Genomic DNA, 14108 nt, shown 5'->3' with positions numbered 1-14108 from the left:
AAATATTCATATTTGGTATTGCTTCAATAACATATAATATTTGGCTGTAAAAGTCATATTGGACTTCTGATTTAATTCAATGTAAGCGCATCAAATCCTTATTAATATGAATTTTTAAATATTTATTGTCTTGACCCTTGACTTGGCCTAGTTTCATATGCTGGAAATAGTTTTGCATAATTTTCTGATTTGGTTGAATTATAACAAATTCGTCTTGACGATTTTTAATTAGATACCTACCTATCTTAGGTAATAGATATTTCTTCAAATAAATATTCTTTAATTAGCCCTACTCGAAAGGTTTTTTTAACCATCCGCCTTGTATAGAGTGCAGTAAAATAATAGCTATAGGTACATATAGATGATACAAGAAGAAATATGTGGATTGTGGTATACATTATGTATTGCATATAATAGAATATATTGTAGAGCAGGCTTTGTACGAAGAGATCCGTAAGTTTAGAAGAACCTTTAAACACAGTAGAGTGAGTTGTATAATTCTTGTATCGATTCAAATAAAAAATGAAACTTACATTCTTCCGCATGAAGATAAATAATTTATTTTACAAAAGAAACTATTTCAGTACCGAATCATTTCTGCTGTATTAAGGTTATTTGATCTACTTAAGTAGCATAAATCACCGTAAACTTTTGACATTTAAAAGTATTCATATCACGAACAATAATCTTGATTTATGGGTACTATGACATTATGTCAAGGCTGTTCGAAATCGAGATGATGTTATTTTATTAACCGTGTTAATAGCGATTTGATAATTATACCTTAACATTGATTGAATGTCAATCGATTTGAATAATAAATGTAACATTTGGATCTAATCAATACATTATTATTAGTAATAATCTTGGTGCAGTAAAGTTGAAAGGTTAACGCCTACAATAGTTAATGTGAAATTAAAATAAAAAAAAAAGCGAAAAGCCATTTTATCGGTTCAACTTCAGAAGAGAAGAATTTGTACTCACCCACGCACTTATTGTTATCAATTAGAATGCAAGTACAAATTTAGAACGGACCAGAGTAGAACATACGACCGTTTAAAATTTAAATATCAAGTACGTTATAACTTATACGTACATTTTCACACCGAAAAATGAGAATATACCAGGTGTAGGAAGTAGCCTCTTATAGGCAAATACACAGAAGCATCAGACAATGCGGAAATAAATGTCGCTAGTGACCATTTCTTTAATTATCAAAACATCATAATAATATGCAAATAGATTACTAACGTAAAATCTATTTGTACATGATCTGAAATGAAATATAATACCTATGTGTAGTTTAAATTTGCAAAGAGAACTAATTATCGAGGTCTTATGTTTGATCTTTTCACTTTACTTTGATCCATTGATCCATAAAGTGTTTGAAAATATTATATTATATATGTATGAATTATATCTTTGCCTATATAGAATCTCGCCCACAAACATTCATTACAATAGAATTACAGAGATTTTATTTGTTTCGGATGACTGAACGACCAATGATGCATCGAAATTATCTCTAATCTGCAAATGTCACTTGTTAAACTTGTATAACAAGGTACCTAATTAAAAACTAATGGTGAAGTCACCAATTTATATAGATTTGTAGATTCCGTACATTATAAAACTTAAACAATTGCTATATTCGGTGTTAGTATGTAATAGAGAAAAGAGTGTGACTTTAAAAACCTAACCTGTAGCTAAACTTTACCTAAGCATTTTGGTCTGAAAGTTTTTATTCGTAGGACTTGTTTGTCCTTTATTTTTTTGCTAAATTTCTTTTTCTTTTTACTTTCACACAATATACCTAAGTAATTACGTTGATATTTTTCAAAAAACTATTTATACTCAAGCTATGCGTATTTATTTTTGTAAAACCCAGTTTACACCAAGACGTACATTAACATTGACCTTGCAAGAGCGACTTTTTGTCCGATATAAAACTATGCTAAGTGCAAGATGAACCAAACCAGTTAGGTCTAGTGTATATAAAGTTTCACGTCTTTTCTTTTGTAAGACAGGACTCACCGCAGGGACTCGAATATTTTTTTTAATGATCATTCTGGCATATCCGTTTATTTTTATTTGCATGCATTTAATGTAAAAGCTGAACAGACTCATTTACTTTATACTCGAAGAATGCATAATTATACAGGTTGACTGTTGTTACTTTTTACAGACCTACAATATAGGTATATATCGATGGATATTCCAATTATTAGTATGATAGTATAGTACCTACGTTCTATTTTATGCTGCCACAGAACTTTAATTTAGTCTGTTTATAAGAAAACTATCAAGACAGCCTTCTGGCAGTTTACTACAATCTAATATAGCACTAGGCGAATAAAATTGCAAAATACCAACATTTAAAAATGACATGGACCGAATAGTATGCACACTGCGTCACGTAAATATACCAACGGACTAAACACCTAGCTGGTAATTAAATTAACAGTGCTTTCGCAATATTTCGTAGTGTGTAATGTGTTCCTATAGTAATATAAGTCAATGCCTTCCTCCGTTTGTACTAGCATAGCGCAAGCGTGGCAATGCTGCGAAACTTTACGCATTATTTGCGTTTCTCATTTGGAGCAAAACCAATATTTATTAGCAAACAGTCTAAATGAGTTTTACGTAAAACTTATGATTACATTAGATAAACGCTCCTTTATTTTATTAAAACTTTTAAACCATTTTTATGGCTACTAAAATTGTTCACAATGAACAACTTTTGCAATTTATTTTAAACATTCAACATTCGTGGGTAACGACACGTAACGTTTAGATATGCTTAATTTATAAATTGTAGGTAGATAATAATTACTTTATGTGTCATCATAAATGATAATAAATAACTTTATTGCACAAATTTGTAACTAACTAACCATAACTAATACGCCACGTAATATAAATTGTTTATTTGTTTACCTTCAGAGTATATTGAATCAATCTGTTCGCTCTCCACGCTTTGTAAAGCGTCAAAGTCCGTATACTCTGGAACCTCGACAACCTCTTGTTCCACCTCTTCATTCATATCTTGGTTTTCTTCATTATCTGTACTCTCAGGTGAGGGCTTTTTCAAGCGATCGAGCATAGATTGCCGTATTGGTCGATCTTCTGGCTTCTTCCCAGGCAGAATGTCGAATATCGATGGTGCCCTGTAGTTTGGACTCGCTAATCCCAATTTCTTCTGTATAAACGCTTCCAGTATCTGCGTAGTGATTTTGTTCTGGCGCGCCAACTCTTGGAAATCTGCGGAGAAAGGAGAATGTCAGATAAAAATGACCGCGCGGAAGACCAATCATATGAAGTAGGAAAATTGAATTTGAATCGAGATAGACGTCATTTTTATCTGGTTCCCCGTTCTCTTTGGGATTCCAGTATTGGAAAGGCTTTAACAATTAAGGTAATGTGTTAAGAATTAAAGTAGTTAGTGGGTAGTATAATAATTGGTATGGGGAATCTTAGATAAACTGAGTCAATCTAGTTAGTAGTAGTTTTTAAGAATAGAGATAGTAGATAGGTAGAAAACTAAAATATCAATACTGGATAAATAAAAAAATTATAAAGCATAATATTTTAGTTTTGTAGAAAACAATATAATAATCGAAATCCTCCTCCCTTTCCTATTGATATTACTTCACTATAATATAAGAATAAGAAAAAAAATTTTCAAAAAGATTCATATCATGCCCTTGTATGTAAATCTTCTTGCGTGTATTAGCATAAATATTGAAGTACGCTACTGTGCTATTAACCATAACAAGAACAATATGCTCTTATCTGCTATCTTCCATGAATGTAAGGAAGTCGAGTACTTAATAATCGCAGGGCTGGTAAAAGGATGCGATAAATCCAAAAAGTAGCTCATTTGCTTTGTTTTAAACATCCTTGACGATTTCAAGGCGGTTTTAATACAGAGTTTGACTTAATTACTATTTGTTGAGAGTAAATATGGATGTAATTAGACAATTTATGGACGTGTACATAGATGTTAATCTTGTGTGGAGAAGAACAGTATGCTTTTATTCAGTGTGGCAAGACTTTAGGGTATTTTTACATATTACTTTACATAGGGTTTTATGGTACCTACCCAATTGTAATATTGAACGTCAAAAAAATAACAATGTGATTACTTAAATCTTCAAAACTGGCTTCTATAATAAAAGCTTCTTTAATTTTGTCTAGACTAACCTGAAATCCGGGTGTAGAAGCTAGTTCATATAAAATAAATAAACATCAAAGATTTTTATTTCTGATGAAGGTTAAAATACCTCCAAATAACGAACCAAAGCTATTGATTTGATTACAATTAAGATAAATCATCGATACACATTTCGCTTTCAATGACTAAGCTTTATGATACCAGAATTCCGATATTCATCAATTATTTGTTAGGCTTTTGTTGTAGATCGCTGCTGAGTTGCACAATGGAATTCTTTTATTAGTAACAAATAATTACGCCTTTCAAGATTACTGAAAGATATGAATAAGTGTAGTCTGGTAAAAGAAATCTTAATGATGATAGTAGAGTAAAAGCGCATGATGTTACTTCGGAAGATTCTTTAACTTTATAAATTGTCTTTAGTAGGAAAGTCTTTCAAATTTAATTGCACTCTTTGGTAGCCAAGTGTTTGCTTCTGTCTCTTCTCTGTCTTGAGGAAATGAAAATAGAATGTTCGAGAAAACTTCATTTAAAAAGTAAGCATGTATGCTAAATAAGAGGGACAAAAATTAAACGATGGGACAGTTTAGACAAAAAGTAACGATACCATAATAATATGGATTAATTCGTATACTTCGCCGTGAAGGTAGTCAAATTGACAAGTTCTACATTCGGAACTTAACGGCAATTATTTCACCATTATAATTTTCCCACTATAGTTATGATTCTTTAAAGTGCTGTAATTCTGGTTTTAAATTATTTTGTTATTTAAAAAACATAAAATGCAACACCAGCAACCGAAAACATTCCAATTAAGCTGTTGAATTAACCATTACTCTTTATGATCGTGAGAGTCATATAGAATGAAAAAAAAAATCGATGAAGAAACACGCTATAAAATAAAGAATCTTCAAGTTATGCACAATAACGCGGTTAATTTTTGAAATAACTGCATACAAAATTGGAATAAATTAAATTTATTACGTGAACCTTCGATAAATAATGTAACTACGCAATTTTGGAAGATGATACGTTTGTAATGTGGCTTTTAATGCAGTGATATAACGATTGTTGCAAAATTTTCCTCAAAAAAGTATTCGCTTTTGCGTACGAATTAAGCAATGCAGCGTCGGTTTGCCGTTTTCGGTTGTGCCTTTGTTGATTAAAGATTATTGTAGAATTTAGTACTACAAGGCAATATAGGGTAATTCCGGGGTAGATGGCCATAAAGGAGAGATGGCCTATCGAAGTATTTCAGGGATTCGTTCACTAGGTGTCACTATTTAGCGATTAGTTCGCTGCTTGTCGTGCGTGAGGGCAAAGGTACGTCGAAAAAATAAGCGAAAACTAAAGAAAAAGTAAGTAAATCCTTTGTTTTTTGATTCGAATAGCTTGAATATTTTTTAGATGTCAACTGTTTTTCACAAAGGTGATGTTAATTTCTTAAAATAATGGTTAAATTTGTATTTATTGTAAAGTATACGAACAGTGCTACGTTATTACCTCAAAATTATTGGTTTCATGTAATTATTTGTTTTAGTTTTTGATGTCGCCATCTCTCCCGAAATATAAGGATAGATGGCCAATTCTAGTCTGTAGATGATGGCCATAGTGACATAATATAAAAATTATGTTTTGTACAAATAATTGATTTATTTTTATATTTGTTTTAGACGCCTAATAAATACAAGTGAAAGACAGTGGCTGTGGGAGGTCGGAAGAATCGGTAAAAGCAGCCATTAATCTGTAATGATAGCTTATCCGTATGCGCGCCAGCGCGCCAGTACCAAATACCTAGAAAGACATTAGATTGAAGAATAAAAACAAAAATGTGTGCCCAGCACACGTGTCAGAAGTGAATCTCCTTTGACAAGAATCAAAGATCCAAAATCGTCACCTTATTCTATGACGTGACGGTTTTGTCATGACGCAACCTTGAAATTTTACTCTCTATCTAATCTAATATGTCAAGAAAGGACCAATGAGACCTACTTCATTTGGAGAAGAAAACGAGAAGAAATTTGTTACTTCTATCAAAACAAAGCAAGCTAAAGGCTTTGCTTTATCGATGGATGACGTGATCTCCTTACTGCGTATTTAAGATAGATGAATCTGGTTTACTATATCTGGCTTCTATAGCGGTCCCCACAGTGACGTCAACTGAAAAGGGGGAGACAATAACCAAAAAGAACGCGGCGAAAAAGAGAAAAGAAGACTTAAAACTAAAAAAATAGGACTAAAAATTAACCGTAAGCCTATAATTTAGTTATGGCCATCTTACCTCTAATGCCATGGCCATCACGCCCGGACACCTCGGGAGAGATTGCCAATTGTGATTTTTTAAAAACTTAAATTAATAAGGTGATCCTATTAGAAATTGTAACTTTTATGTTTAGAATATCATAGTTGAATCTTTAAAGTATAAGAAAAAATAAATACAATAACAAAAACAAAAGTATTTCATTTCTGATAGAGCTTAGAAAAAACTATGGCCAACTACCCCGGACTTACCCTATTGTCATGGGCATGATTTGTTTATGTGATTCTTGACCATATTTTTACATTGTGGAATTTGCCAACTTTTTATGTCATTGAGGATTTTTCCATGGTACGAAGATGATAAAGCGAATATTTTGCTGTATACTATAGTATAGTGCGGAAAATTGCAATTTAGGTACCATAGATATGGTAGGTACCTAAATTGCAATTTCCGATTTAGGTACCATAGATAATATGGTACCTACCAAAATTGCAATTTTCCAATTGCATTTAAATAATATTCTCAAGTGTAGATTTCCATGCTCGAAAGAATTTGCTATCGCAAATAGGATGATAGCCTTTTGACGATTGTTTTGTGAAGAGTTGTCTGACGTTATTGATCAGGTAAAGGTAGGTATTTTGAGAATATCATTATAAATGTTGACTTTTAAATTAATGAATTTCTGTTTATTAGCACTTCGAGTATCAATAGATCAATCTGCATTTGCATAAGATGCATCAAAGTAATTTACAGTGTGACATTGATCCATATTCATTAATTATATTTTAAATGGTGAAACGAAATACAAAAACGTATTTTAAATATTTATGTTAATAGAAACATCAATGTCTCAACACATAATAAAAAAAAAACAAAATATTTAGATTATAGTCTAAAAATAATATATACACTCAAGGACCAAGGTATAGGTATCATAAGTATTATTTTGAAAAATATTTTCTGGGAAACCTTGATTTCTTGTACAAATTAAAGATCTCCAAAGGATAAACCTCCAAAGCATACATTCACACACGTACATTTGAAATGTAAAATGATTATCGCATGAGTAAATATTTTATAGCAAAATAAACATAATTGGGATCCTTCCTTTCATAAAATATCGTGTATCCAAAAACAATGGGCCCATGTATCGTAATGAGCCATTCATTATCCCTTCTTTTATAAAATTTATGATACATCTTATTTTACACATTGTAAACGACGCATTCTTATTTTATTTCAGTTACATAAACATCGTTGCGATTTACAACTCAATTACGCTGTCAACGTCATCAATCCGATGTTTTATTCGCGATAATTCGTTGTTAAAATGAATACAGTTTTTCTGCAAGTTAAAAGTCTTTACCAATTCTAAATGTTTCGGATCTTACCTATTCTAATTATTTAAACTAAAGACAAGATATACAACTTTTGGTCATTGTAAATCTACCACAGTGAAAAAAAAACTTATCAGGTTAATATAGAGTACACTTAATAAAGTAAATCACTAATCGAAAGGCAATCTTATTTAACTTCTTTCAAATTATAAGCTTTATAATCTCAATGCAATAGAATCTATTTCTCTAGGTGTTAAACAGGCATTATATTTACGGCGGTTATGTTTCATTATACATATTACTAGCGGTCCGCCCCGGCTTCGCCCGTGGTTCATATGAAAAATAGATGTTGGCCGATTCTCAGACTTACCCGATATGCACAGAAAATTTCATGAGAATCGGTCCACCCGTTTTGGAGGAGTATGCAGACTAACATTGTGACACGAGAATTTTATATATAAGATGTAGTCGTCTAGCGAACAAATCTATTCATTAAATTCATTCATTGAAATAACAACAAAGCTTTGGTTACTGGGTCAAGTTAAAGCTATAAAATACATAATATCGTTTATCTTTTAAACATTCCATTGGATTAAAATATCCTATTTGTTTTATTGGAACGGATTAATCTTAAGGAATAACATTTTAATATTTGCCTATTAGCATCTATTAGACAAAATAAAAAATGCTGCTAGAAAATTTATATAAAATAATGAAAGTAATAGATAAATGATAATAGTATTAAGTGCCTATTTATTATGTCTGTTTAAATCAATTGAGGTTTATTTATTTCCAATAATAAGCAGATTTAAAACCATTCTGACAAAGATGTTGATCTAGCTCGTTTTTCAAGCACTTAAAAATTTATGATGGATTTTTCTGGCTCTTCCTTATTAATATGTTGTGTTAAATTAGAATTAATAACTAATCTCAGAATTATGCATATGAGATTGAGATTCGCTAATAAATATCAATAAATATAATAAAAAAATCAAGCCGTATCGAAAACAAGAGTAATTCAGCAGCATCTTTTTTGCCTCTTATTAATTAGAAATTGATTGTTTGAATTTATAATTGGCGTGGGTAATTTCTTTATGATGATTATAAATATGTCGATATTTTATAGTATTAAAATTTAAAAGGTTAAATATTAGATAATTATGGTACCAAGTTGTTGATTGGTGCGTGAGAGTTAGTCTATATGTATAGGTACATATAGCATATATCTGATTATCTTATATCTACCCAAGTTTTAGGAAGAGAGTTCTGCAAATCCCGTTGGAGTAAAACTACGACCAAAATCATCTTGTTCTGGTGGAAAACTGGAAAATACTAGTTTTGGCAGACAAAAGTTGCCTGTAATGGTGTCGAGGAAACTTAGCAAAATTATTGAATATTACTTACTAGATTTTTTAATCTGGTAGCACACCAACAAATCCACATACCATCAATTAAACAAAGAATAATTTTTTTAGCAAATAGATACATGCGTAATGCGTACGAAGTCGCGGTGATTAGCTAGTCAATTAGTCATAGATCACACAGATCCCATGTACATACACGCGGTTATTACACAATTAAATTAACTAGATACAATTAAACTTGAACTTTAAATTGCTTTCAAAAGATTGGGCCATGTGATGATAACTGTTGCAATCGCATAGTAGCGATGATTTTTACGTTTTATTGTGAATTTATAGATATTTAACCTATAGTTGATATTAATTATCTACGATTGACTTTTGGGGCTATAAATCTGAACTAAAATAAGCAATTATAGGCATTAATTTCTGAGTCGTAAATATTTAATGTGAGCAACGTGGTGTTGTAAATAATGTGTGATTTTTTTTGGCGTCATGGCAATACCGTCACTCATGGAGAAGGGTGACGATTTTGGTATCTTTGAATCTTGCCAAAGAAGTTTTACTTCTGACACGTATGCTCGGCACACACGCTCTTTGTTATGGTAGAGATAATCTCCAGTTCTATAAAACAAGTAGGTTCCTACATAGCCTAATTTTAAACTCTAGTAATAATTTTAACACAGCTACTTCAGTAATAATTTAAAGAAACAAATACTGTAAAATCTATCACCTAGGTCCTAGAAACAAAGTTAGCACATTTACTTGACCTCGGCACAATGTCAATGCACATTGCCACTGTCTGCGCAATCAAGATTTAGAGAAAACAATAGGAGTAAAAGTATTTTGGTGTAATTTAAGATGAGAAAGAAAAATTTGTTTATGCCACATCATGTATACTAAAGAGTATATTAAAATTAAAATTGTTGAGCTAAAAGCAAAGATAGATTTTACTTGCAATTTCCAAATGCCTTTGCAATAAATATTTAGACGAAGAATATATTATTTCCCATAATATCAAGCCGGTATAAAAACCAAAAAATATAAAGCTTAAGATATTTGAAATCGGACCTGTAGTTTTAAAAATTTAATCAACAACATAAATGACTCAAGTTAACCTATTTCAGTACCTACAGTTTTGTTTGAAATGAATGCAGATGGATAGATAATTTGTGCTTATTTAAAGATCACATTTTAATTAGTTAATGAATTTTAAGATTATACTGGTAATCTGCGTTACAAATTAACTGAACACGTAGATATCACTAAGTCTTAGTTTTGTCACTTCAATTGGCACCGAACTGCACCTTGGCCCACATTTGTAGAAGGCATCCTAATTTAAGTCACCTTGCTACTATCACACACGAAATCATAGATTAAATGCATTGTGATAAGTGTAAAGAGCTATCATGAGATTCATTAATTAATATCAATTATTATTATTGATACTAAAATTATTATCAATTTCTAACTGGCTTTGGTAGAATTGAAATAATTGGTAGAATAGTTGAAATAACTATAAAAATAATTATACAGTAGGTACTACGTAGATAAATAAGGGGTCATCTTCATCTTCATCACGTTCTCCACAGGAAAATAAGAAATAAAATGTAGATAATAAATTAAGATTGATTTTTGACAGATGGTATCAAGCTTTTTGGCAAAAAGATGCGCAACTTTTGATTAGTAATTCGAAGTATGCTAATATGCAATTAACATTGAAATATCAAGACAATTCAGTTAACAATGAATTTAGATTGGCTCTAGAATAGTTTAATATTATTAACAATAAATTAGGTTAAATCTTATTAAAACGTTTCTAATACAGACTCAGGTATCCTTAACCTTTCGAACCGAATATTTTGGTTAGTTTCTCTGTAAATTACCTAGGCATTTATCTAAATTTTATGCAAACAGTTTATGATTCGATGACATCATTATGGACAATATTTTGTCCGAATTCTTCTATTAACCATTTAAGTTTGAATTTTGCATATCAAATTATAATACTAAATTCACTGAACTAGAATTTTCAGCATAATTCAAGCGGTAATGTTATTCATTTAGATGTTTTTAATTATTTCCTTATTCAGCTAGTTTTTAAATAAATAAAAGCTAACCGGGAAGAGTTTTCATAATTTAGAGCATGAATAAATAACTTAATTTAGTCGTTATTTATAGATTCTAAGTAATTTTCTACTATCATTCAAGTATTGTAGGTACATGTAATAAAACAGAATTAAGTAAACGTTAGTCTACAAGGTGGATTTGAATGCAATTTCCCTGTCGATTTAAAGATTAAACTTTCCTCATTTGGCCACTAGATAATTTCTACAAAACGCTGCAAAATATTCATCTAGTCTTCCATTTCCAAGCCAATATTCCTATAACACGGTCCTGGCTACTGAGCACTCCTTACCGAACAATAAAATTTACTACTACAAGTATCTAAACTTGAGATTACTATTTAATTCTACAAAGCATTCATTTAAAAAGAAAAGTCCTCCACTTCTAAGGAGCCACATTCCTTTAATACGGCCCTGACAGTCCTTGAGCACTCCTTAAGGAAGACGCGTGGTTCACCTTTACGTTACACCATCTCAATCTACAAGATTGGCGAAACCGCTGCAAGTTACAACTAACGAGATTTGTAACTACTGTTGCTTATTTTAAAATTATTTTACATAATACTGCTCCTTTTTGCATTTACCTATTTGAACTTTAAAACTACGAAAACGGAAACGACTAAGGCATTAGGATTTAGGATCTAATTAAGTAAACAATATGAAAAAAATACATAGGCAGGTACATTAAATTAACACAATACACTATTGTTCTGCTGCTGTATTCCTTTGAATGTACAAAGGGACAATAATTGTCGTATATCCTCTGTCAGAGTTAAATAACACAAAACGTAGTAGAGTTACAAATCAATTAGATATCTAAGTAAGATCATGATCATGACCATCTTGGTATAGTTCCTTTGTAATTCGTGCTAACGTGATTGTTATCTCACTAGAATACTATCGCAACACGGATTCTCAATTGTTATTTTGTATTGAAACTATTTTATTGATAATGAACAATCTTATACATTTTATTGTTTACAATATAAAATAGTTGTTGACTGTTGTTTTAGATCTGCTCTACTATTTGAAAAATCGATCCAAAAAGTTTTCATTTTACTTTTAGTCCTACTAGTTTAAGAAATAAATACGTGTCTAAAAAAACAAAATAAGCTACTTATAGGAAAAGGTTTAGAAAGTGCAACAAAACCGCATAAAACATTGCGTGTATAATTTGCCATTAAAACAAAAAAGTTTCTGACTGCATCGCATCGGCATGAATCAATTACATCGTTTGTAAGTTTTATAATGTATTTATTAATTAACTAGGTTTCCGCCCGCGGCTTCGCCCGCGCAGTCAAAGAAAAACCCGCATAGTTCCCGTTCCCGTGAGATTTCCGGGATTGCGTCATTTTCCCGGGATAAAAAGTAGCCTATGTCCTTTCTCGGGTATCAAAATATCTCCATACCAAATTTCATGAAAATTAGTTCAGTAGTTTAGGCGTGATTGAGTAACAGACAGACAGACAGAGTTACTTTCGCATATATAATATTAGTATGGATTATGTCATATTATTTATTTATCTTTGTTCCATGTAACGACGAACTTGCAAACGAAATGAGTTCCGTAAGTCTAGATGCCTACTAAGTACCTATTAGAATTTAGAGTTTAAAACATTAACTACCTATCTACACTAATAATATTAATATATTAATATTAATATATATTTAATATTATAAAGAGGAAAACTTTGTTTGTTTGTTTGTTTGATTGTAATGAATAGGCTCATAAACTACTGGACCGATTTTAAAAATTCTTTCACCATTCGAAAGCTACATTATCCACGAGTAATATAGGCTAGGTTTTATCCCAGAAATCCCACGGGAACGGGAACTATGCGGGTTTTTCTTTGAAAACGCGGGCGAAGCCGCAGGCGGAAAGCTAGTACATAATAAAAATGAATTTACAGGTATTAGAGATATTAGGGATAATGATATAAAATCAATATTATTACAACATAATATTTTGATATTATATCATTACTTACGTAGATAATAAATAATTCAATCGAATCAATAATATGCATAAGGCGCTAAACGATATCGTCCAAATATGTTTATTCATTTCTTACTTGACCTATTAACACATATTAGATGAATTCCTGATTTTGATTAATTGGTGCCGATATAAAGAAAAAATTAAATTGCCTTTTGGCCAAGGACGGTCAATAAAACCGTCTGAATATTATAGTCGTAAAGAGATTTAATGTTAAAAAATGTCTTCAAAAACTGGATCTAGAGCAGATGTAGACTTAATTAGTAATTAATATAGACACTCCGTGATATATGTCAAATATGTTGATGATATTTGATGGGTTGACCTAAATTAAGATTGATTAAAAAAATCTACATTTTTTGAAGGACTACCGATATGCCAAATGATCGTCAGACCAATATATCACATGATTTACTTGATCTGTGTATAATTAGTACACATTTAATTAATGATTAACGACTAGACTATATTTTTAGATAAATGCCAATTTTGTTGCGTATTTCCGGGTTTTTTTTAATATTCCAGATTGTTGTATCTACTTAGCTAAAAATAACATAAACTGATAATTCTGTTATATTTCTTGAGATCAAATGTATCTAATTTGAATTATGTGAATTGCAATTGGTAATATTATTACAAAAATGATAATCCGGTAATGGATTTCAATTTATAAGAAAGTGCAGCAAAAACATGCCATGCCAATGTCTTCAATCTAATGTTTCTGAATAATCAAAATAATTCATCACATAATAATCACAAAGAGAACATTTTTCTATGTATACCCTCTGCCCTCACAGTACTGTTTTCGTTGAACCATAAAACAGGATTTCGAAATAAGTTCAAAATGTTCCATA

At 30.9% G+C, this 14108-nt stretch overlaps 1 protein-coding gene across 2 annotated transcripts in view; it reads right to left on the bottom strand.

Annotated features, from left to right (window-relative positions):
- tfc (Brevican core protein triforce) overlaps positions 1–14108 on the bottom strand; it is a 72931-nt gene that overhangs the window by 35553 nt on the left and 23270 nt on the right. For both annotated transcript variants that reach the window (XM_090107665.1, XM_090107666.1), the window contains exon 2: positions 2938–3261. In XM_090107665.1, coding sequence (XP_089963791.1) covers positions 2938–3261 — 324 coding nt within the window. The remainder of the gene's footprint in view (positions 1–2937; positions 3262–14108) is intronic.

Source organism: Colias eurytheme, chromosome 12 (assembly GCF_061535395.1).
Source record: "Colias eurytheme isolate Ceu_HAF_F1 chromosome 12, ilColEury1 Martin Lab GWU primary, whole genome shotgun sequence".
Taxonomy (NCBI): domain Eukaryota; kingdom Metazoa; phylum Arthropoda; class Insecta; order Lepidoptera; family Pieridae; genus Colias; species Colias eurytheme.
This window is presented reverse-complemented; position numbering and strand designations above follow the sequence as displayed.